This window comes from Crocuta crocuta, unplaced genomic scaffold, assembly GCF_008692635.1.
Source record: "Crocuta crocuta isolate KB4526 unplaced genomic scaffold, BGI_CrCroc_1.0 scaffold127, whole genome shotgun sequence".
In the NCBI taxonomy this organism is placed as follows: Eukaryota; Metazoa; Chordata; class Mammalia; order Carnivora; family Hyaenidae; genus Crocuta; species Crocuta crocuta.
This window is the reverse complement of record NW_027532008.1, coordinates 4,184,097-4,208,480: the sequence shown is the minus strand read 5'-3', so window position 1 is coordinate 4,208,480 and position 24,384 is coordinate 4,184,097. Positions and strand designations below refer to the sequence as shown.

Here is a 24,384-nt window from a genome sequence, read left to right as displayed (position 1 = left end):
CTGCCACTGGGAGCCATTTAACAGTCACAATTAATCTTTAATCCTGAAGGGTAAGAACAATGTCCTTTAAAAATAGGCTGTGGATTGTATTATACAGTTTTGCCTACAAATCAGTCAATACCCCCCCACTCCCCAAAACACAAAGCTACAGATGTTATGCATCAAAGGAAATCAAAGAAATTAAGTGACACAACAACCTTGGTTCGTAGTTTATTCATACGCTGTAGCCCCACACATAAAAAAAAAAGTGAACCTTGCGCCCCTCTTGAGGACAAAGAACCCATGCAGCCTTTAACTGAAGCAAAACTCTGCGACCTCCTGCTGGATCTCTTCCGCCAACCACTGTGTTCTTCCGGTACCGTATTACACCCTAAGCCATAGTACTGTTGCCTCCCAGTGATCCGGTAGTAACACAACCTTCCCGCAGAACGCGACCTGCTGCGGGAACACCACCTTCCGTGGGCAGCTCTGACTCGGGGAGAACACCATGCTGGAGCCGATGGAGCAAGACCAAGAGCTTCTTGGAAGAAGAGCAGGCGAGCCAGGCCACAAGCGGTTCTTGTAATCAAGACTTCATTGCTTCCTGCTTTTGAAAAGGGTCACTTCCCTCAAACCGGGATTATCTCCTTAACAGCGGCTCTAATCTGGATGATTCCCCTCCCCCTACCCCCAACGGGATATTCGGCAGTCTTGAGACATTTTTGGCTGTCACAGCAGCAAGAATAACCCTGGCATCCTGTGGGCAGAGGTCAGGGAGGCAGATAAACACCCCACAGTACACAGGACAAGCTCCCATATACAAAAGTTATCTGGCCCAAAATGTCAGCAGTGGCTAGGTTGAGAAACCCGGTTGAGAAAGCAAAAGTTGGGGGGGGGGTGTCAAGCCCCAGAAGAGGGTCAGCACGGGATTAGGACTGCACAATTCTCCCGGCCCTCACTTGGGCAGTCCCTGCCTCCTGAGACTGACCCTGCCTCTTCTGAAAGCAGAGCTACAGTGGGGGCAGGGCCAGGCACTAAGAAAATAAATAAGATTTAAAAACTTAGAGCTTGGCCATTCTTCGGTAGCTCACTCAGTTGAACCTCCGACTCTTGATTCCGGCTCAGGTCGTGATCCTTTGGTTGTGGGTTCAAGCCCCGCAACCAGCTCTGCGCTGAGCATGGCACCTGCTTGGGATTCTCTCTCTCTCTGCCCCTCCCCCCACTCTCTCTCCCTAAAATAAACAAAAATAAAGAAACAAAAAACCCCAACAACTTAAAGCTGGGGCGGGCGCTGCAAACCCAGTACCACTTTTTGCACCATGCAGACCTGGAGCTTTTTCCTGCCACCCAGGCCTGAGATAACTGCAGGGCCCACAGCAGCACTAGAAAATTCCCCACCTCACACAGGACAGATACAAGGGCCCAACAGACGCCTTCCTTTTCCAAAAGCTTAAGACAAAGAGCGACTTCTCACACTTCCCTCAGGAAGGTGTATTCAGGCTGGGCCCCCCCATCTCCGAAACACCAACAGCGCGCCGAGCACCTGCCCACTTTGGCTCTAAAGACTTGTTCCGGCCGCCGGCCCTCCCTCTGCCCTTACCCTTCCCTCGCGGCACCGCCCGGGTCTCCGCCCCGGTCTCCGCCCCGCCCCCTCGGCACCGCCCTCTCGGCACCGCCCCCTCCGCCCCCTCCGCCCGGTCTCCGCATGCGCGACCGGGCCCCGGGGGCGGTGCTGCTTCATCCGGGTACCCGGCGGCGGGTGGCTGTTTTGTTTTGCTGGCTGTAAACTAGGGTAAAGTGAGGCGGCCCCGCGCGGCGTGACACCTGGCTTGGGATCCACTGCCCTGGCGGGGCTGGCCGTAAGTGCCCGGCGGGAGAGGGGCGGGGGGTCGCGGCCCCGNNNNGCCCGCCGGTGCCCACCGAGTCGTTGCCTCCACCCTCTGGGAGGCTGCGGGTTCGGGTTGTGCCTCCCTGGACCCTTCCCGGACGCTCCCTCCGCCCGGCTGCCGGACAGCGCCCTTCCCCGGGACGTCGCAGGGTCCCCGCACATCTCCGTGGTCCCCTCCTTTAGGGTTGGAGAAACAGCCCCCGAGAGGGAGTGTCGCCGGCGGGTTCACGCGGCAGAGGGTGGCCGATCCAGAGCGAGTTCGCACATCCTCCCAGCCCGTGTCCACTGCAGAATCCGTGTCCACCTAGAATCCCGAGTCTGGGGGCGGGGTTTGGGCGGTGTGTGCCGGTAATAAACCTGTGAAAAATGGACTCGGATGGGCTCGGGGCGGGGACAGTGAGACGAACCGAAACTAACACTAGCTGAATTGCTCTTCCTCCCAGGGAAAAACAAAGGTGAATGTTCAAAACTGGGCTTGTCTTAAAAGCATATTAGTACTGGTTACGACCTCAGGTTTTAATATTTAATGCTTAAAAGGGATGTTACGATTGGATTCCTTATTTTTTTTTTTTTTTTAGAATATCATGTTTTTGGACAACCAGGATTGCTGGCTACAGAGTAGTTTAACAAATGGGTTCAGAGTCGCTGTAGGAATTTGGGTGTGTCTTGGTAATTAGCAAGTTATACGTAATTCAGGCTTTCTCTTGTTCTAAAATAGATAATCCAGGTCTGGGTAGGTCAGCTCGCAGGAATGTTTTATGTAAATTGTTAGGTCGGGTATAATTCATCTGTGGTAATTTAACTGGATATTTTGTGTGTCTGAATTAATATTAGTTTCAATTTTGTGCTTGCTTTTGGGTGGAAAACATCCGTTAGAATCAGAGACAAAGATATTAAAATGAAATCGGTGTTCTTTACTAGAAGTGACACCAAAAACCAGGGCTGGAGAAGGAAAAATAATGAGGTGAAAGGAAGGGATTTGGGTAGAAGACCTGCAGTGCAGTGTTTAATTTCTTATTCTGAGTATAAAGAAACCTATGATAAAATGTGAATCCTAAGACATAGTTTTTCATCTGACCCGATGCTTTAACTCCACCAAAGTTTATCATTGTCTCTCCATTATGTTAGTGCTCCTGGATTGTAAATGTTAAAATCACACAATAACTTAGTTTGGAATTAAAATTAATAATCATTATAAAGTTTTTCAATATTTGGATACCCGCCTGTGTTCCTCTTCCTTAAATATACCAAACCCATCTTTTAAATACTAAAAAAAAAAGCTAAATGAATCCAAATTGTGTTTTCCAAAGTTTTAATGTGGAAATTCATCAAAAATTAAATATTCTAAAGAAGTACATGTAGCCAAAATAAAGCATTTCACTTTTGTTAAATTATTCCGGAACTGTTAGTTATTTTCTAGGAACAGATGTCATGTTTGAAGCAAGTAAATAGAAGTACTTTATGTAGTTGATTTTTCTGTTTGTTTTTTTAAGTGACCTGAAAAAATGTCTGGATTTCTAGAAGGCTTGAGATGCTCAGAATGCATTGATTGGGGGGAAAAGCGCAATACTATTGCTTCCATTGCTGCTGGTGTTCTAGTAAGTGTCATTGGTAATTTGGGCATTTTGGTGTGTTTGTTTTTATGTGTTTTGAGTTCTGTATGTGGTTTTTAAATATGTCCTATTTATTTTATCTTTGACCACTGAACTTATTTTAATAAATGTTGATGTTATGTTTATGAGGGGGTTGAGTTCCTCCATTTTAAGAGTTGACTTTATGGTTCGATATTGATTAGTAGAATGATTGGTTTTCTTTAAATGCATGGTATATAAGATGGTAATGCTTTATACATTTATTCATTCTGTGGATAATGCCTCCTTTTTGTCAGTACCTTAAGTAACCAGGAAGTGTTTAAGTAAGAAAAAGGTCCAAACCAGTGGAGAGAGATGATTGCACCTTTTCATAATCCAGAGTTCACTTTCTTCTCAATCTCATTAAAAAACAAAAGAAAAAAGCCAAACAGGAAACGCATTAAAGTGTATTGCCGAGAAGTAATTTATAGTGTAAAATTTTTATTTCCGTTGCAAATCCCTCAAGTCATCTGATGTTTGTGTTTTATGCTCTTACGTGTCATGTGTTCTAAATAATGGATTTTAAATAAACAAACAAAAATCTAAGTTCAGGAGCGCCTGGCTGGCTCAATTGGTGGAGCATGTGACTCTTGATCTCAGGGTTGTAAGTTCAGACCCCATACTGGTTGTAAAGATTTCTTAAAAATAAAATTGTGAAAAAAGGAAGTCCAAGTTCAAATATCTCCTTTTTGCCTACTCTCTGACATTTATAACTTATTAAAAATAGTTATCCTATAGTTTTCCAAAGTAATGGTAAAATATAAAACTACTGTAGAGGGCCACCTGGATGGGTCAGGTAGTAGAGTATGGGATTCTTGATCTCGGGGTTGTGAGTTCAAGCCCTGCATTGAGAAGAGAGGTTACTTAAAAATAAAAGCTTAAAAAGAAAAAAAAATCTAGAAATTTTGCACTTACAGACATCCAAAAAGAAAAAAAAAAAAAAGCTTTACATTTTAGTCTATGAAGAAAATATTTTGAATAATACACTGAGGTTAGGATAAAAAAATAAAAATACAAGAGGTACTCTGCCTAGCCAGTAAAAATGTCATTAATAGAGTATGGAGCTGTCTGTAACCTGATAAAAATAATTTGATTAGCCTAAAGTAGTTATTTTTAAAGAACTGACAGAAATGGCCGTTCCCAGAGCTAGCTGGGTCATGATTGGGAATGGGGATAGGGTAGGGGGTTATTTTCAAAACCTTCTAAGCTACATATCAGAGTTTGGTGAATATCTTACTCTAAAGTTTGTGGTCAGGTCATATTTGTGTAGTTTTAATGTTTTTCCTTATGTATTGGCCCTTGATCATATCCAGAACCAAATTCAGTTAAGAAAAATGATAATTTGGTGTTTAAATTGAACATAGCATCACACGTAAAAGATCTATAGACCATGATGATATAATTCATCAAAAGGAAAAACAGAACTGCAGGGCCATTGCTTATTTCAGGACACTAACGAGAACAGCTGAAATTCTGTCAACGCTAACTCTTCCCCATATTGTTTTGAATAACTTGTTTTCATTTTCAATGATAACATCTTTCTGGAAGCTTATAACATATCAGCAACAAGCCACTCCTGTCGGTTAGAATGTGAATCACAGTTTTCCTTTCTCCTGCCAAGAGATTATTACAACCTATTTCCAGTTCACACAATAAGATGACAGACTTCATTATAACAATATAAAATAATGAACAAAGTGGGCTTAGAAAAGAAGTTCATGTTACATACTAATTGCTGGCTGACTTAAGGATATCTAATATCTACTCGGATATTAAGCCACGGGCACATTATATGCGAGAAGCTGCTGGAACATTTAAGAAAATTTTGAAATTGATTAGAAGGGGTTTCTCAGATGGCTTGCTTTCTTTTTAGCGAGTAAGATAGGAAATCGCTGTAATTTCTCATTAGTGTCACTTCTTTTTTTGTCTGCTTTAGTTTTTTACAGGCTGGTGGATTATCATAGACGCAGCTGTCATTTACCCGACCATGGAAGAGTTCAACCACTCCTACCACGCCTGTGGCGTCATAGCAACCATAGCCTTCCTCATGTAAGTGTCATTGTTCACGGCACGACTTGCATAGATCGCCGCAAAATAAAAATGCCTTATGTGTAGTTGAGTAGAGTTTATATTTTTAAATATCATCAACGTGTTGGACATGGATTAAAAGTCACCTTGCAGAGGAGGACTTATGAGGGAAAGCCACAGTTCTCTTTCCTATCCCCCCTTCCACCTCGCCTCTTTTCCCACCCCCAGCACCTCTCCGCTCCCCTCTTCTGTACTGCTGATGTTTGTGACTTCACTTTTAGGTCAGAAACCATATCCTTTGTCTGAGCGTTTGTTTATTCACTTAGCCAACAAATCTTCATTAAGCTTTTGTTCCCAGGCTCTGCTCTAGGTAGAGGAGATATAGCAGTGAATTAAACAAGAGGAAGTCCATGCATTTATGGAATTTATACTCAAATGAGCGAAGCAGAGAGTAACCAAGGAGACATAAATTATGTATGTCACCTGCTAGGTATCAGGAAGTGTTCCAGAGAAGGGAGATAGGAGATGCCAGCAAGGGTACAGAAATTTTCAGTAGAGTCAAGGAAGGCCTCACAAAGAAGGCACTTTCGAAGTGAAGACTTGAAGAAATGAAGGAGCTGATGATGGGGATATATAAGAGGATCGTTCCAGTCCTGTGGAACAGCAAGGACAGAGGTGCCATGGCAAGGAGACCAGGATGGGTGGAGTAAAGGGTCAAGGTCATAAAAGCCAGAGAAGATTGAGGAGGCTAATGAGGCATGAGAACAAAATGTATGCTGTGATTCTACTCTTTTGCTGTCAAGCGCATGATTGGGCCAACTGGGGAACTCGGGGGAGGTCTGAAGATCAGATGGCGGTAATGCATCATTGTTAGTGTCCCAGTTTCGGGCTTGTATTGTTCTGTGAAACTGTCTTGTTTGTAGGAAACACATACGCATTTCTAAGGTTATGGAGCATTAGGGGCAACTTTCAAAATTTACTTGAACTGTACTTGACAACTTTTCTGTAAGTTTGAGATTACATGTGAAACTTGCAGTGCCAGAGAGCAAATGGAGATTGTTCATTTCAGAACGTGCCTGATGGTGGAGACTGACAAGGCATGGGCGTGGCTGTTTGAGAGAGGGCGAGAAAGCTCACTCAGATGGTCCAGCAAGGAATACACAAGAGCGAAGATCCACTAACCCAAGAGCATCTACAGTTTTTAGTAAAATCTAAAATTTTAGTAAAAGATACATATTTTTGGTAAAAATATTAAGCTTGTTTGGGGTGCCTGGCTGGCTCAATAGGTTAAGCACGCAGCTTCGGGTCAGGTCATGATCTCATGGTTGGTAGGTTCGAGCCCTGTGTTGGGCTCTGTGCTGACAGCTCAGAGCCAGGAGCCTGCTTCAGATTCTCCCTCTCTCCCTCTCCGTCCCTTCCCTGCTTGTGAGCTCGCTCGCGCACGCCCGCTCTCTCTCTCTCTCTCTCTCAAAATTGAATAAGACATTTTAAAATTTGTAATTAAAAAAATACTAAGCTTGTTTTAAAATGTATTTATTTTGTATACTGGATAATGTGATTGATAATAGAAGTCATTGAATGTAATTAGGAGTATTTTGATCATTCTAAAACTTAGATTGGAATGAATGAATTATGAATTCATTTTATTATTTAAAAAGTTAGGGTTCACATAGTCAACACATTTATGGGGCATCTGCTGTGTGCCAAGCCTTGTGCTAGGCACTGAGAATAAAAAATAGGAAACAAAATAGACACAGTCCTTGCCCTCATGAAGCCTACACTTTAGTAGTACACACATGTGCGCACACACACGAGTGGAGAGGTATATAGGTATACATACAGATAATCGTAGAAAATTTTATATACTTCTTAACTTGAAATATTGTTAACCTTGTCCTGTGATGTTGAAATTTTTGAACAATTACTTCTAAAGAAGGCACGGTTGTCTCGATTTAGAGTAGTTCTCTGTGAAAGTTAACAAAAGATTGCCTGTTGGAACATGTGTCAGGTTAAAAAAAAAAAACAACCCCAACATTTTACCACTTAAATCGCTTTGATGGCTTAAAGTATAATTATTTCTCCAAACATTGGACATTAGTACAGAATTAACACCAAAAAACTCATTCCAACGCCAATTTTAAGTACTTCGGGGTGGTCTAGAGACCCTGCTCTCTGTGTTGTCACGTGTGCGTGTTACAGGTTGTGTGTGTCTGACGCGCACACATGGAAAGCTAGACGGGACCAAGCTAAAGATGGCTCCATCCTACCAGGACATAATTTTGAGGATTCCGCTCTCAGACTTTAACAAGTGAGACATAATTTTGAGAATTTCGCTCTCAAATGTTAGTAGGCGTCGGAATCACTGGAAGGACTTGTTAAAACTCAAATTGCCGAGCCCCTTGCCCAGAGTTTCTGCCTCAGTAAGTGTCGGGTGGGGCCGGGGAGTTGTCTCTCTAATCTGTGCCCAGGTGATGTTCATTCTGCTGGTCTGGCAGCTGTCACCACTGTTAAAACCGTATCTTCGTCATGGGACTTGCTGAAGTTTACGTGAGCCCATTACTCAAGACTCACGAGGCCTAACCTGAAATTTGAGGCACACTAGCTTATTGGATCTGATGATTTGATGTCATGAGTAGTTTCCTCTTGGAGTCAAAGACCGTGATATCTTGGCTTTATTTTATTCACACAGGATTAATGCAGTGTCAAATGGACAAGTCCGAGGTGATAGTTACAGTGAAGGTTGCCTGGGTCAAACAGGTAAATAGGTGTAAATGACATCTAACTGTACACATCCACAAAGTGAGAATTCTACACGGAAGGGCCACTCGTCTAACCCCTTCAGATCAAAGAATAAGATAGGGGTCTATCTAGAGCAGAGGTTATAGGTTTCAAGGCATAAGGGACAAATCATATTTAATCGAAGGCGGCTGTATGGAATAAAGTACACAAGAGCCTTGAGTATACAACCCTGTACAATAATATGTACGGTGGACAGTAAAAGGCAATAATATAATGAAGAATACGTGTGCAAAATAGAACTTATAGTACTTTAAGCTATACCATATAAATTATTTTTTTCTCTTTTTTGCCAACCTTATTTGATTGGACTAGCATTTTGAAATAGTTTAGAATCATAGTATTTGGGGTGTGTTTTGATATATACAACATAAAATGTACCATCTCAACCATTTTTAAGTGTACAGTTCAGTCGTGTTAAATTCACTCACATCCTTTTGTAACCAACCTCCAGAACTCTTTTCATCTTGTAAAATTGAGTAGAATAATAGAATTTTGGTGCTTCAGTTCAGTTACTCCCTTCCCTCTCCACTGAAGCTCCCGTCCCCTGGACTCCTGGGCCACACACCCGAGGGGGGCCAAATTCAGCTTCTTCGAGCATCCAATATACGCAAAGACTTGAGGGGACATTTATGAAGCAATTTAAATGGTAAACCAAATATTATATCCATGCAAAAAGTAAACCTGCAAATAAATAGGCAAAATTCAGGTGACCTTTTTTCTTTTTTTTTTTTTTTAATGAAACAGGAGAAGCTGCAGGAGTCAGCTCTGATCTACACACTCAGACTCTCTGGTTCATTCTGTCTGTAGATGAACTTAAATAGAGATAACAGGAGCCCTGACCTGCCCCAGTCGTGAACCATAAATGAACAGACAGATGTTAGCGGCCAGCACTGATACTAAAAAGCCAGCGATAGCAGTGCCAGGACTAGAGTATGGCCCTCACATCTGTAACTGACATCTGTTAGACCCACAGCTCTGGGGCTCCAGAGTCTGTTGTATTTAATACCAGGTCTCTAACTATCAGCTTATTATTTTCATAACGCTCTTATGTTTTGGCAGTGAAATCAGAAATTAAATATAGCATTCTGTTTGCTTTGCTTTATTGAACAGGGCAGTGTGTTTATTCAAATGTATTTGTGCTAATTAGAGAAAGTCATCTCAGCTCATCTAAGGACTGTTTATAGCAGATCTTCATAAATATTACATAAGCGTGATTTAAAACTTGTTTGTCCTCCTCTGTTAACATAATTTTAATGGAGCTTTCCTAAGTGCCCATCACAATAAGTGAATTTATTTTGCCCCCTGACTTACCTATTCACCTATCACTGAATATGAATTTTTTTGTTAAGTCTACCCGTGTTATTGCCTCAGAGTTCTCTTGGAGGAGTCTACATGTTGGAGTACGATTTCTAAAAACATATGGAGAATGAGCCTGTACATATGAAACATATTTTGTGAGATTTTTATAGGACGGTTGAGTTTTTCTCAGTATTCATATTTAAGGAGATTAATTACAGGCACTTAGAATACAGACCAGCCAACAAGAAAAAGGCCAATGTCTGCACTGATGCAAGATACTCAGCACATCTTCCATTCTTATTTTTAGACTTTAAATGGCAATTATATATTTTTTTCTGTTTTGTTTTTTACTTTCCTTTTGAAAAGTTCATTGAATTGACTGCTGCCATATGAGAAACAATTCTGGTAAAATGTGATTTCTTTTAAGGTGCTCGCATCTGGCTATTCATTGGCTTCATGCTGGCCTTTGGCTCTCTGATTGCCTCTATGTGGATTCTCTTTGGAGGTTATGTTGCTAAAGGTAAGAGGAAATAGTTTACATTTTACTTCCATGGATTACTGACATGGTGCATTAAAGTTGGCTATTTTAAGTTTATTTATTTTGAGAAAGTGAGTGCACACAGGGGAGGGGCAGAGAGTGAGGGAGAGGGAGAGAATCCCGAGCAGGCTCTGTGTTGTCAGCTTGGAGCCTGACGCAGGGCTCAATCTCACAGACCGTGAGATGTGAGATCATGACCCGAGCTGAAACCAAGAGTTGGATGCTTAACTGACTGAGTCACCCAGGCGCCTAAAGTTGATTATTTTGTTTTTATTTTTATTTATTTTCTATATAAGTTTGTTTATTCGGAGAGAGAGAGAGAGACACAGAATGAGCTGGGGAGGGGTGGAGAGAGAGGGAGACAGAGGATCCAAAGTGAGCTGTGTCCTGACAACAGAGAGCCCAACGTGGGGCTCAAACTTACAAACCAGAAGAAAGCTTTCTTCATCTAGATGGGCTAGCTACTAGCATTTATGCCTGGGAACTGCCTTCACCCTATCAGTGTTTTCTTTTGTTCTGTTTGATTGGTATGTTTTTGGTATTCCTTTCTTCTGTTTTTTTTTTTTTTCTTCTACTAGAGCCTAGAATTAATGGGACATAGCTCCAAACCTTGCTTCTGTTTGGCTTCCAAAAACCTCAAAAGCAGAGTATATATGTTCCCAAGCTATTTGGCAAGTTTTGACTTGACGAATGCTATCTCTGCAGAGCTCTAACATCCTAGAATTAAAATTTATTGAGCTAAGCCTCCCTGGTACTATGACATCATCTCCTTTTAGATAAAAAGTAAACGAGCACTTAACTGTGCATCTGCTGCACAAGGCCGCCTGAAAGTGAGGCCTACAGGAAAAGGCCTGCTCTTAGATGCCTGGTTGAAATTTCACCTTGAGAGGGGCGCCTGCGTGGCTCAGTCGGTTAAGTGTCCAACTTTGGCTCAGGTCATGATCTCACAGTTCGTGGGTTCGAGCCCCGCGTCGGGCTCTCCTGACAGCTAGCTCAGAGCCTGTTTCGGATTCTGTGTCTCCCTGTCTCTGACCCTCCCCTGCTCACACTGTCTCTCTCTCTCTTAGAAATAAATAAAACATTGAAATAAATAAATAAATAGAAAGAAATTTTACCTTGAGGGACCCCGGAAAAATCCGAAAATCCCTTAATGTTCCAGGTAAAATTAACTATGCTTCTCACAGTAAAATTATGGTGTTAATGTTTGGCAAAAAGTGGACCAGCAGAGATCTAACCTAGCCCATATTTTAACCCTTTATTTCTTTGAACAAAATGTAATTCTTGGATTAAAATCATGGGTTTCCTGAATTTTTAGTAAGTTCTTTTAAGTCTTATAGACAGGAATGATAGGCATTTTTAAATACGTATGTTTTTTGTCATTCATATAATTTATTACTCAAACCATGTTACCAAAAATGTAGTAAAGAAAAAAAACATAGCAGACTATACTAACATACTGTTCTTAAATGTTTTGGTATATTTCCTTTGGTCTCTTCTTTTGGGTTTCTGTGTAGTTATGATCATACTATAAATATAGTTTTGAACCCAGGCCTTTGCATTTTACATGACCTCCCAAGTAGCTCTCTCGCTGTTATAGAACCTTTTATCACCATATTTTAAAAACAAACCTGTTACTTTTTTATCATGTGAATTCCATAATACTTGTTCATTGTAGAATACTGAAAACATAAAAGAGCTCAAAGAAGAAAATAAAATTATTTGGAATTCTTCTTTCCCGGATACAACTGTTATTAATACAGTTAACTATTAATTATTAATGTAGTTTTCCTACATTTTTGTAGAAATGTATTTATCTCATGGAATTTTTGGTGATTTTTTTTTTTTCCTAAAAGCTTCTGGAGCCCACTTATGCTTTGAGAATTATTAGCAGGAGATCTGTAGCTTTATAAGTTGCCTTTCTAGGGGATCTTTAGGAGCCATTGTCACCACTCATATGGAATATATAATGTGACCTTGTAGTAGCGAAGGACTATGCAACCAACTGTTAACGATAATCAGATTAAGTTAAACTGCTCTGAGAAAAAGTTGATAATTCATCTGTTCATCACGCCTTGGTTTGTCAGTTAATGAATAACCATTGATGGCTCCAGGTGTAGAAACTTAGGAGGATTTCAACTTCAGTCTGGGATAAATTGGAACAAATGTTCCCCCGGCAGCCTTGCCTATCCTCACTAATGGCCACTCTGTCCCTCCAAATGTTGAGGCCAAAAACTTAAGTGGTTAAGGCCTGTCAAAGATGATACCTCCTGTTGTCTCTCACCCCACATTCAGTCCATCAGCAAATCCTATTGATTCTGCTGTTAAAATAGATCCTGAATCCCATCACTTTATAGGTTTTATTTTTAAGTACTCTCTACACCTAGTGTAGGGCTTGAACTCACAACCCCGAGATGAAGAGTCGCACGCTCTACCGACTGAGCCGGCCAGGCGCCCCCTGAATCCCACCACTTTTTACCATCTCCATTACTGCCACCCTGGTTGAACTCATTATAGTCTCTAGTCTGATTTCCTGAATAGCTTCCTTGTTGGTCTCTGTTTCTCCCTTACCCCCTCTACTCCTCCCACCCCCTCAGCAGCCAGAGGAATCCTCTTTTTTTTTTTTTAATTTTTTAATGTTTTATTTATTTCTAGGGGAGAGATAGAGAGAGAGAGACAGCGTGAGCAGGAGAGGGTCAGAGAGAGAAGGAGTCACAGACTCTGAAACAGGCTCCAGGCTCTGAGCTGGCAGTCAGCACAGAGCCCGACGTGGGGCTCGAACCCACAAACCGCGAGATCATGACCTAAGCGAAAGTCGGACGCTTAACCGACTAAGCCACCCAGGTGCCCCAGAGGAATCCTCTTAAAATATGTTAGCTCAGACCGCTTTTCTGCTCAGACCCTCCAGTGGCTTCTCATCTCTCTTAGAGTGAAAACCAGAGCCCTCACCATGACTGCAGAGCTCTATAGGATCTGCACACACGCATGCACACACACGCCCAGTTTGCTCCTCGTACTTCTCTGATCTGTCTCCTGCTTTCCTCTGTGTTGCGCATGTGGCCATTCCTCTGATGTGCCAGCACGTGCCCACCTCCTGGTGATTGTGCCCTCTGATCTGCTGCTTGTGTGTGGGCCCTCCCCTCACATTCTCCCTGACCTTATGCCACTGTCACCTTCTCATGAGGTCTTCCTGGCCACCTGTATAAAATACCATCATTGAAGGGGCAGGGGCGCTTGGGTGGCTCAGTCGGTTAAGCATCCAACTCTTGATTTTGACTTTAGTCATGATCTCACAGTTTGTGGGATCAGGCCCCACATTGGGCTCTGTGGGGACAGCAGGGAGCCTCCTTGGGATTCTCTCTCCCTCTCATTCTGCCCCTCCCCTGCTCACATGCTCTCTCCCTCTCAAAATAAAAAAATAAAACATTTTTTTAAAACGTCATCATTCACTACGCTTCCCTTACCTTTTCCTGCTTCATTTGTTTCTCCTTACTTATTTATACTCTATGTCGTTTAGCTTCATGAAGATGAAGATATTTTGCCTGTTTTACCTACTGCCCTATTCTCAGCACATTACAGTGCTGAACGTAATATGCACTTATAAATATTTGTTAAATGAAGGATGGAACTATCACTCCTAACCCAGTGCTAGACTCCATCACGTGTGTTATGTCATTTAATAAACACTCCACCCATGCTTACTGGAAAACTCAGTTACATAAGGCAGGAAAACTGCTGTTCGCCAGTATATCAGAAACTAAATGTTTATGACTATTTTTACAGAAAAAGCCATCGTATACCCTGGAATTGCTGTATTTTTCCAAAATGCCTTCATCTTTTTTGGGTAAGTTTTTTTTACATTCTTCAGCCTATTTTTTAATTCTTGTATTATAATTGTTTCTCTTAAGTCACTAACTATATTTAGTTGCTTAAATTTACCCGGTCCAGTGCCCCTCCCCCATCTTATGTCATAAAATGTAAAGAATGAGGCTGAGAAAGCTATTTTGATACATGGGTTGGTTTGTTGCCATCCTTGGGAACTTACACTGAGTTTTTTAAACTGTCCCCATGTCCCCTTAATGAACAACTATGATTTGTGTAGATTTAGTTACTAACACTGACAGTGTTTATTTTGTTTTATTTTTTTATTTGCCGACATTTTTTTTCTTTAAAAAGAATATTTACATTCTTTTGTTTTTCCAATCAAAATATGTATATTTTTTCAGGAATAGAGTTTAGTGATTCGTCACTTACGTAGAACACCCAGTGCTCATCCCAACAAGTGCCCTCCTTAATGCCTATCACCCATTTGGCCCATTCTCCCCACCCATTACCCCTCCAGCAACCCTCAGTTCTCTGTATTTAAGAGTTTCTTATGGTTTGTTTCCCACTCTGTTTTTTACTATTTTTGCTTCCCTTCCCTTACGCTCATCTGTTTTGTATCTTAAAGTCCTCATATAAGTGAAATCATATATTTGTCTTTCTCTGACTAATTTCGCTTAGCATAATACCCTCTAGCTCCATCCGCATAGTTGCAAATGGCAAGATTTCATTCTTTCTGATTGCTGAGTAATACTCCATTGTATTACATTCCACATGTTCTTTATCCATTCATCAGGACGTTCATTTTAAATCTGGATCTCTAACAGTTGCTTTCAGTGAAAGTCTGCTTAAACCCTTTTCTCCTTAAAATTTTGTTTCTGAGTGCATTTTATAGTTCTTTCTCACTGTGGTGTTACCAGAACTTGTGCGTGAGATTTGAGGTGTGGGGGAGAAGTCCTACCATGCTCTATCCTTCTGATACAAGGACAAAAGATTACAAAATCCCCTAAAAACCTTAATACTTTTGTCGACGATCTTCTCTAATANTTTGTTCTCGGCATTCAAGAGTCTCTCGTGGTTTGCCTCCCTCCCTCTCCCCCACTATTTTTCCCCTCCTTCTCCCTCATGGTCCTCTCTTAGCTTTTTCCTCATCCACCTATACGTGCAAACATACGGTATCTGCCCTTCTCTGCCTGACATTTCGCTCAGCATAACACGCTCAGGTTCCATCCATGTTGCTACACATGGCCAGATTTCATTCTTTCTCATTGCCATGTAGTATTCCATTGTAGAGATAAACCACATCTTCTTGATGCATTCGTCAGTTGATGGACACTTAGGGTTTTCATGATTTGGCTATTGTTGAGAGTGCTGCTGTGAACATTGGGGTACATGTGTCCCTATGCATCATCACTTCCATATCCCTTGGGTAAATTCCTAGCAGTGCTATTGCTGGGTCATAGGGGAGTTCTAGTGTTAATTTTTTGAGGAACCTCCACACTGTTTTCCAGAGGGGCTGTACCAGTTTACATTCCCACCAACAGTGTAGGAGGGTGCCCATTTCTCCACATCCTCGCCAGCATCTAGAGGCTCCTGATTTGTTCATTTTAGCCACTCTGACCGGTGTGAGGTGGTGTCTCTGTGTGGTTTTGATTTTATTTCCCTGCATCAGGGATTTGTAACGGTCATTCCATAAGTGGGGTTCTGAAGACCGGGAACCACCAGACATTTCTGTATGTAAGACCCCTGTGTTTCAGCCTGTTTCTGGAAAGAGAGCCTATGGCTTTTATCAGATACGCAGAGAAGTCCCTAATCCACAAAAGGTTCAAAAACTGCTCTATACTGTAGGACAATCTATTGTCAGACTTTCCTTCTCTGCCCCTTTCTTCCCACCCCCAAAAAAGGAAATCAAAGCCCCATATCTACTTGAGCCACTCGTGAAGTGCTACTTGTTGCCATTCAGTAACATTCCGCAGTGACATTCAGACTTCTTCCTTCACCAGGAGTTCTTGCAATTTTATAAAATCAGTTTGGAAATAAGAAAAATGTGAATGTAGGGGCGCCTGGGTGGCCCAGTCAGTTAAGACTCTGACTTGGGCTCAGGTTGTGATCTTGCGGTCTGTGAGTTGAGCCCCTCCCTGCTGTCAGCATGGAGCCTGCTTCAGATCCTCTGTCACCCTCTTTCTGCCCCTCCCCCACGGGTTCTCCCTCACACCCTCCCACTTCCCTCTCTCTCAAAATAAATAAACTTGAGAAAAAAAGAAACGTGAACTTAGGTATGGCAAGACAGACAACGTCTTTGGGTCATTCCTTGTATCGTAAAACTAGTGGAGAAAACCCAAATAATTTATTCAACAACAACAGCAACAACAGAAAGTGAAGCCACTGATTTTGTGCAGAAAATCATCATGACCAAAGTTCATTGAGCAAGTATTATGCCCGAGGCACCTTCCTTAGCGTTTTGCCCGCATGCTCTCGGCTGATCCCCGTCACAGCTCTGGAGGAGGCCCCGTCATCATCCCCGTTTTCTATGTGAGAATGAGCCCAGAGAAGTCCGGCTCCTCGCCTGAGAGCGCCTGGCTAGAACTGAGGCCGGCTGGAGTTCGGGCTCCAGCTACGAGGATGGCGACCTTTGAAATCCGGGGTGAATCCAGTCAGCGTTTCCTCCTCTTGCTGCTGTCCACAGCCGGGTGTCAAGTGTGCGTTCCGTTTCCCTGCTGCCCCGTCCTTGTGGACTGTAACACTCGACTTCAGCAACGCAGCACGAGTAAGCGTCCCTCCTGAGCTTACGAAATAAAATGTGAGTGCATTTGTTGTTCTGTAGCGCAGGGTAGCGTGCCGACGAGAAGCACGGCCTGGATGCTTAGGATTTCCTTCCCTTTCGAGCTGCGGTGCCGAGGCTCAGGCACCTGTAAGGAAGCACCAGGCACCCTCTGCTCGCTGCTCCACAGGGGTGGAGGTGCTCGGGGGCTCGGTGCCCTGCAACTCCAGCCAAAGGAAGGGAGCGTGAAGGTGTGGAAGNGGCCGGGCGGGGGGGGGGGGAGGTGGCCTGGGGGGCAAACAGCGGTCTACTTTATCATTCTTTACTCTGGCAGTTTTGATAAAGGATAGAACAGGTTCCACCTTGAGATTCCACTTGTGGCAGAGAAGTCACTCTGTCACAGCAGGGAGGAACAGTGGAGGGAAGGGGAGGATTTTCAGGACCTGTGAATCTCTTCCACTGAGGGAGGAGACACGCAAGTTCATAAAGCAGTTTTTGTGTGTCACAAAACCTTGGAAACCAGTTATTGACCTGTCTCTATTTTAAAAAATTTTTTTAATGTTTTATTTATTTCTGAGAGAGAGAGACAGCGTGAGCAGAGGAGGGTCAGAGAGAGAGGGAGACACAGAACCCGAAGCAGGCTCCAGGCTCTGAGCTGTCAGCACAGAGCCAGACGCGGGGCTCGAACCCACGAACCGTGAGATCATGACCTGAGCCGAAGCCGACGCTCAGCCGACTGGGCCACCCAGGCGCCCCATCTTGTCTCTAATTATGATAAAGTCCTATTATATGCGACAAGTCTGGTCAGTTTCTCATTTGGTGCTGTTGTCCCTGTTAAGTCTAAAAATGAATTAGGGTTTTTGAAAATACTATAAGCAAAGTGAAGTCAAACCCAGCAAATAGGCACTGTTACTAGGATAGTTGCAGCAGATTGCCTACTGTTCTGATTCGTGACAGGACAGTACTCAGCAGCAGCTGAGAAGTGACGGTTTCAGAAACCAGACACAGATGTCCGTACAAAGGTGACCATCTGACAGTGTAGGAGGGACTGGCTTTCACCCAAGAAACTCTTCAGATTACAATTTACATCTGTTGAGTAGTATCTGAAGTGTGTCTCATTCACGCTCTCTGGAGGGTAGAGGCCTCGCGTTAACCAGAAGATCAGAGACCAGATCACGTTTTGGAGCATTTAGGAAATCCTCTGTAAAGAGGAATCAACAGACTCGCAAGAGAGCGTATAGACCATTTCCTGGCTGCATTTTTGTTTTCATCAGAAAACATTCAAGTGTTTACTTTTCTAAGGGCAAATTGATCATGAGAATTGCAGGCCTAACCTTCAGCAAACACTGGTAGCTGGGAAACAGATGGGAAAACAGAACGAAAACCGCCATACGCCACTGCTCTCTCCCTCTGTCTTCACTTTTGCCCTCACCTCACGCTTGCCCCCCGCATCCGCGGCCAATCGAACCTGCCCCTGAATTGTCTCAGATTTGTTCCTTTTTGTCCATTTCTCCTGTTTGGTCACCACCATCCCGTCCTGAGCAGTTCACCTCCCTGATTGGTTCCTTCCTCGAATCCAGTTTTTCGTGTGTCACTTTTCCTTCTAGAAACATGGCTCTCATCCTGTCATTTCCCATCTTAAAATTTTTCACAACTTGGAGTGGTCTCCAGAAGGACTCCACACTAGTGGCCATCCAGCCAAATTCTGTCCGCAGTTCTGGCTTGTTTATCCCATACAGTACTTTCTGTCTTTCTGAGCCAACGTTTAAAAATCAAGAGGTTTTTACATTAAAATCTGAATTTTTGGCTTTTCTTCAAAAACTGGAAGATCTGACGATCCTGAGCCTTGCATAGCAACGGTCAGCTGGAGGCGAATAGTTGTTCCTTCCACGTAGGGGACACAGTTCCGCGTGACCCCATGTCACAAGCTGGCTGAGAGGGAATGTCAGTTGCCCCTGGAGTAGAGCGCACAGGCTGGACCTGCCCCCTTGACTCACTTAAGACACGTAAAGCCCCTGTGGGCAGTGTGCCGCCCTGGTCACTGGGCTCACCAGGTCCCGGCCACCTCCACTCCCTGTCTTTCTGATCTCTTAAGCTGTAACCTGGCCATACTGGACTCTTCCCTGTTCTGCATCTCAGATACCTTTACGTGTATCTATAGACCTGGACCTAGGCAGGCGTCCTCTCGTGTGTCATTTCCCTCCGGCCCCCGTTAAGTTGAAACCCTGAGGACAGCTGTAGGTCGTCCCCCACCTAAACCCTGCGTTGCGTGTTCTGTGTGGGCCTGTTCCTGGTTCCTCCTCCTGGGCTTTTCCCGAGGCGCCGTGCTCTTGTATTCCTCTCTGCCTCTGGATCTGCTGTTTCTTCTCCTGAGACCTCTTCCTTCATCAAACTAGCCCCTTTCCCTACCGTTCTCCATTCAGACTCCTGCTTACCCTTCAAAGCCCATCACAAATACTCCTGCCTCTGTAACTCCTTTTCTGACACATCCAGGCCGAATAAGTTCCATAGGTCTCCGTGCTCCCTCAACACTTGGTACATATACCTCGTCCCCTTCCTCGCTTGCTCTCCCATCACCATGTTGTGTCACCGAGAACGTGAACAGCATGAGGGCAGGGATACTGTCTCTCTCACCTTTATGGCCCCAGCATCCAACACGTCTGCACTCAAGAAAGTTCTGTTGAATGAAAATGACAAAATAAGACATAGAATAGTTATATACTAACCATTGGTTAACCTTGTGAGAGTGACCTACATCTCCAGCACCGGAAGCTAAGGAAGTGGTGGAGGTGGTGGTTGATCACACACGATCAGTGTCGGTTCTGACAGCTTCCACGTGTTTTCCGTACAACAACTCAGTTCTTTGTTGCTAGTTTCCCACCATTCTCCAAATCTCACATACTCGTTTTATCCCCGAATCCAACTAGATGTGATGTTTCTTATTTCATTTGCAGAGGACTGGTCTTTAAGTTTGGCCGCACCGAAGACTTATGGCAGTGAGAACATCCGGTTTACTTCTGCGCGGCAGCCCTGCATGCGTTTTTTACTACTCACTCCCCGTGTTTTGTAATGCCATTTTCTAAACTCATTTTTGAGTGTGGTCTCAGCTTCGATTCGTGTAATACTAAAATCATGAAAACTTCCTGTGTAAACAACAAAAATCTATTGTGGTATGCATTGGATTTACTTATAAATGTTGAAAATACGCCACGTGAGTAATTTTTATTAAGTTTTATCATGGTATAACTTGTAAACATATATTACAGAAGAAATTATGGATGCATCTTAAATGAGCATTTGTCATATCCAAGGTCCCAAACTGCAATTCAAGTGCTCTGAAGATGTAATGTGTCTGTGTAGGCGTGGCCTCTTCTGTGTCAGATGTTAAATAAAATAGCGGCATTTTCATGTTTTTAAATCTACGCAGTGGTCAGAATTCTTTCTTGCTAACCTTTGTGTTTGGTTTCTACAGTTTTGCCAAAAATCCTGTGAACATTTCAGCGTAAGTAGCCATGGAGAGTCTCCCAAGGGGCGAGTGGTTGTGTCAGAAGAGAGACGCTCCTGATTTCAGCCACGAGGCTGCTCAGAAGTGGGGAGGTGGGGGTGAGGTGGCAGTCACGCAGCTATGACACATGGCCTGGTGGGACGCAGTCACTCCACACCCACCACCGAAGGAAAGAGGAAAAGGATAGAGACTTGACACTAGACTTGGCTCAGGCGACAGGTTTTTGTTGTTGGTGTGACAGTCAGCTGGATTCCAGGTTTCATCACACCTGACCCACTGGCCTCCAAACAGGCCAGCAAGTCAGTTATAATCACAGACACGGACTACTGAGAATTCTCGCTGTCCGTTTCTCTTTGGAACCCTATTATCTGTCAGGCTCCCCCCGAATCTTGGCAAAGTGGGCATCTTTTTTTTTTAAATAAATAACTACAGGATCCATGTTCTTCAGATCTACAGCTTGAAATGGTTTCTTTCATAAAACTTGCTACACTTAGCCCTCCATGAAACACAAAACCCCTCTCAGATGATTTAAATTTGTGGTACGCTTTTCCCCACCGGCCACGTGGCCTTCCAGCACACTGCCTGCCGTACTGCCCGGGCAGCCCCGTGCCCAGACCCGGCTGTGCCGCCGCCGTCCCACACCCGGTCACTCCCGGCGGGTCTTCAGACAAGTGGAGACCATCTTACGGGTTGAAGGTCCACCTTCTCTTTTTACAGATGGAGGAACCAGAGGGCGGAAACTCTAATTTCTCAAGGTCCTACACAGAACTGGTTTTTAAATCTCGAGTCCGTGTACCTCAGTTGACCACAACATCTTCCCCGGTGCTCAGGGAGTAAGAACTACTTGCTGAAACTGCTGGAATAGAAACACAGCATCCGCATTATAGGCCTAAATATAAGTGAATTCTTAATCTTTCCCTGTTTTACATCATCTGCTCTGCTGATGTAGTCCAGAGCCCACTGGGTAGCACAATGCACTGTGTTGAGCAGGAGAAAGAATCTTAAGAATTGTCAGTAAAACTGAACGCAATACTGGGCTGCCTGGTGGGTCAGTCAGTTGAGCATCTGACTCTTGATTCTGGCTTCGGTCATGACCTCATAGTTCATGAGATCAATCCCTGCGTCAGGCTCTATGCTAACAGTACAGGGATTCTCTCTCTCCCTCCCTCTCTGCCCCTCCCCAGCTCTCACATGTGTCCAACCAATGAAGTAAAGTTAAATGTGTATGTTTAAAACAAAAAATTGAACCGATAACCTTAATTATGTGTCTACACCCAAGAAAATACTGGTAGCATCATCTTTAGTGAAAACAAACATTTATTTTAGATTATTATGAAATTACCATTTAAACAAATGTTTCATCTTTTTTTAAATATCAAATTTATCTCTGACCTTGTCTCATTGTACATAAGGAGACTTCGCTAGAAAGATTGTGTCATTCACCAAAAAAGGGCGAGCAACAATGAAAGGAGGTTGTCTCGATTTCAGACAGGACTTCTTTTTCTCAGATGCTTTTGCTTAAAATCCAACAGCCAGATGAGGAAACTGTAAAAGCAAAGCAAACATCTTTATTACAGATGAGCCCTTAGACTTCTAAAATTTGGACACATACTGAGTCTGGTTTTTGGAAACTTACACATGGACCAAAATGCTGTCTCATCACAAAGGCCTTAGAGGGCCAATCTGAATTGGAAGAGCTCTTAGGTCGACCTCAATTCTTACGGCTCTTTACACAGATCATGGATAAATAGTGATTGGATTTTGTTTGAATGACTCCTGTGATGCGGGACATACTACCAGGCAAAGCAAGTATTCCATTTTGCAGCCAAGTTCAAACTGTTAAGCACTGATGCAGCACTGTCCATTGGGCCTCCTTAAATTCTTTGGAGAAGCACAGGGAAAAATAGTTTTCTTTCTCTACATGGCAGTCTTTGAAGTATTTGAAGATTGTAAGGTCTCCTTTGCGTCTTCTATACGCTGAACATAACCCCAGGTTCATTGGCTGTGCCATGTCACACCCGCCATACCTCACTGCGCTTTGAGTAACCTGGATCATAGAATTCTAGAACCAGAAATCAGAGTAGCTAACGTTGACGGTGTTTTTTTATGGATCCGCGTGCTACCACTCACAGCATNAAGATTGTAAGGTCTCCTTTGCGTCTTCTATACGCTGAACATAACCCCAGGTTCGTTGGCTGTGCCATGTCACACCCGCCATACCTCACTGTGCTTTGAGTAACCTGGATCATAGAATTCTAGAACCAGAAATCAGAGTAGCTAACGTTGACAGGGTGTTTTTTTATGGATCCGCGTGCTACCACTCACAGCAGCTCCTTTAAATCCTTATCACAACCTGTGAGGTATTACTTTTGCTCTCTCTGTTTCAGAGATGGGGGCGCTGAAGCTCTCAGAGATCCCAGAACACGAGGGGGTAGAAGCCACATCTGTCTGACTCCAGACAGTGGAATTTGAGCCCATTTCACAAGTGAAGAAACTGAGCCCCAGAGAAGGGAAGTGACTTGCCTGAAGGCACTGGCCTGCCAGTGGATGAGCTGGGCCTTGAATTCAGACCCATGTTCCAGAGCAATGCTCTTTTTCAGGGCCCCCTCCAGGAGGAGAGGAGTCAGCTGGCAGGCTCCTAATCTGTTTTCCTACTTTGCTCTAAAAACCGCCTCTTCTCATTTTTGTTGAACAAGCGTTTGTTGGATCCTTACTGCGTGTTTAGAACATTTATTTTAAATCAGAAGCAGGGGTGATACCCGTGCGCCACAAGGCCAGGTTTTGAGAATTTTACATAAAACAGCAGGAGGAACTCTTAACACATTCTGAGGTATTTTCATGCTAAATCAGTGGTGGTGTTTATATTTCTTGGCAATGAAATCATGTTAAAAATAAACTGCAAATACTTGTTCAGAAGCCAGTGGATGATCCTCAGCCTATCTGCACTTGTTTCAGAATCTATCCTACAAGCTTAATCTTACTCTACTCGACTCTCAAACGGTATCTGTACCTTTTCCCCACTGAACCTTCTGGGAGCTTCCAGCGGCCTGAAGGGGAAGTCAAGCGGCTCCAGCCTACCTTTCATCCTTCTCTTCACCAACTCTCTGCTGAGCCAGATCTTTTCATGCTCCTCTGTTCTTGCTCATAAGCTCCCCCTTGCCTGGAATGTCTTTCACTTCCTGTCACTTAGCCAAACCCAACACAACTCCATTTTCCCTGACCTCCCCAGACTCAGGCTCTTTCCCTCCTCTCCTTCTTCCAGCAGCTCTGCCACAGTCACGTACTCAGTTCTGAACAGAGCCGTGCACATAGAAAGATCCAGTCCCTCCAATGGGTGAAAGCCCTAGTTTCTCTGAACCACCCCCTCCCCACAGTACCCAGAACAGCAGCTTGCCTGTGGCAGACTCACAACAAAGCTGTTTTCTGCAGAAAGGTTAACTGTGGGATTAATTTCAACAAGTGGATGTCAGTGAGTCTTTGTGCTTTGGAAAGCACAGAATAAAATCCATGGGTTATTAAACTGAAATAAAAAGTTGAAGGAAGGAGTCTATTCTCTTAGTGAAGGCACAAGCCACATGAAACATTGTGTCATGAACTGAATTTTTCTAAATCAGTATCTGAGTTAGGATCATTGTCATCAACAGGAAGACAGGGGATTAGTATATACAGTTTCTTGACACTTAGAACCGTATTTCGTTTAGATTTGTCTCCCCGGCTCTTCACACAAGAGCTCTGTCATATATTAGGTAATGCCTTAAATGGAATTAATCAGTGAATAAATGATTAATTAGTAATAGAACCATCCGAGGATGAGATGGGGGACCTTTGGGGAATAGCGAATGCCCTATTCCCCAAACCGCCAGGTGTGATCTGGGCAACCAGAGGAGGAATGTCCCTTCCAACCCCCAGGAGTTTGGTTCCCTGAAGTGCATTAGGACATTCAATAATGTTTAAAAATGTCCTTTTGGATGGTGTACAAAAAAAAAAAATCGCCCCTGGATCAGCTTTGGAAGTTTGAATTCTCGCCTCTTTAATGGATATTTGGCTTTTCAAATAAAAGCTGTGTTACACTGCTGAGTAAATGGCTCTACTCAGCTGGAAGAAAGTAAATCAGAATAGCGGGGCAAGAAGTGACTG

General features: G+C 43.5%; 2 protein-coding genes across 2 annotated transcripts in view; one reads left to right on the top strand and one right to left on the bottom strand.

The window, feature by feature from the left end:
- Positions 1-1,701: 1,701 nt before the first annotated feature.
- TMEM50A (transmembrane protein 50A) lies at positions 1,702-20,164 on the top strand. Its single transcript, XM_077775695.1, has 7 exons — positions 1,702-1,838; positions 3,361-3,465; positions 5,435-5,547; positions 8,216-8,283; positions 10,052-10,144; positions 13,943-14,003; positions 19,697-20,164. The coding sequence occupies exons 2-7, from the start codon at positions 3,373-3,375 to the stop codon at positions 19,740-19,742; spliced, it is 474 nt and encodes a 157-aa protein (XP_077631821.1). The 5' UTR covers positions 1,702-1,838; positions 3,361-3,372; the 3' UTR covers positions 19,743-20,164.
- Positions 20,165-21,638: 1,474 nt separating this feature from the next.
- The window catches only part of LOC144241224 (RH-like protein), a 37,166-nt gene continuing 34,420 nt past the window's right edge, over positions 21,639-24,384 (bottom strand). Inside the window, exon 10 of the mRNA XM_077775737.1 lies at positions 21,639-21,792. Coding sequence (XP_077631863.1) covers positions 21,766-21,792 — 27 coding nt within the window. The 3' untranslated portion in view covers positions 21,639-21,765. The remainder of the gene's footprint in view (positions 21,793-24,384) is intronic.

Bases quoted from the DNA above. Each gene is read 5' to 3' on its own strand.
- TMEM50A (XM_077775695.1), top strand. From the start codon at position 3,373: ATGTCTGGATTTCTAGAAGGCTTGAGATGCTCAGAATGCATTGATTGG. The intron at 5,548-8,215 runs GTAAGTGTCATT...TTATTCACACAG, and splicing joins GCAACCATAGCCTTCCTCAT to GATTAATGCAGTGTCAAATG. The intron at 14,004-19,696 runs GTAAGTTTTTTT...TTTCATTTGCAG, and splicing joins AATGCCTTCATCTTTTTTGG to AGGACTGGTCTTTAAGTTTG.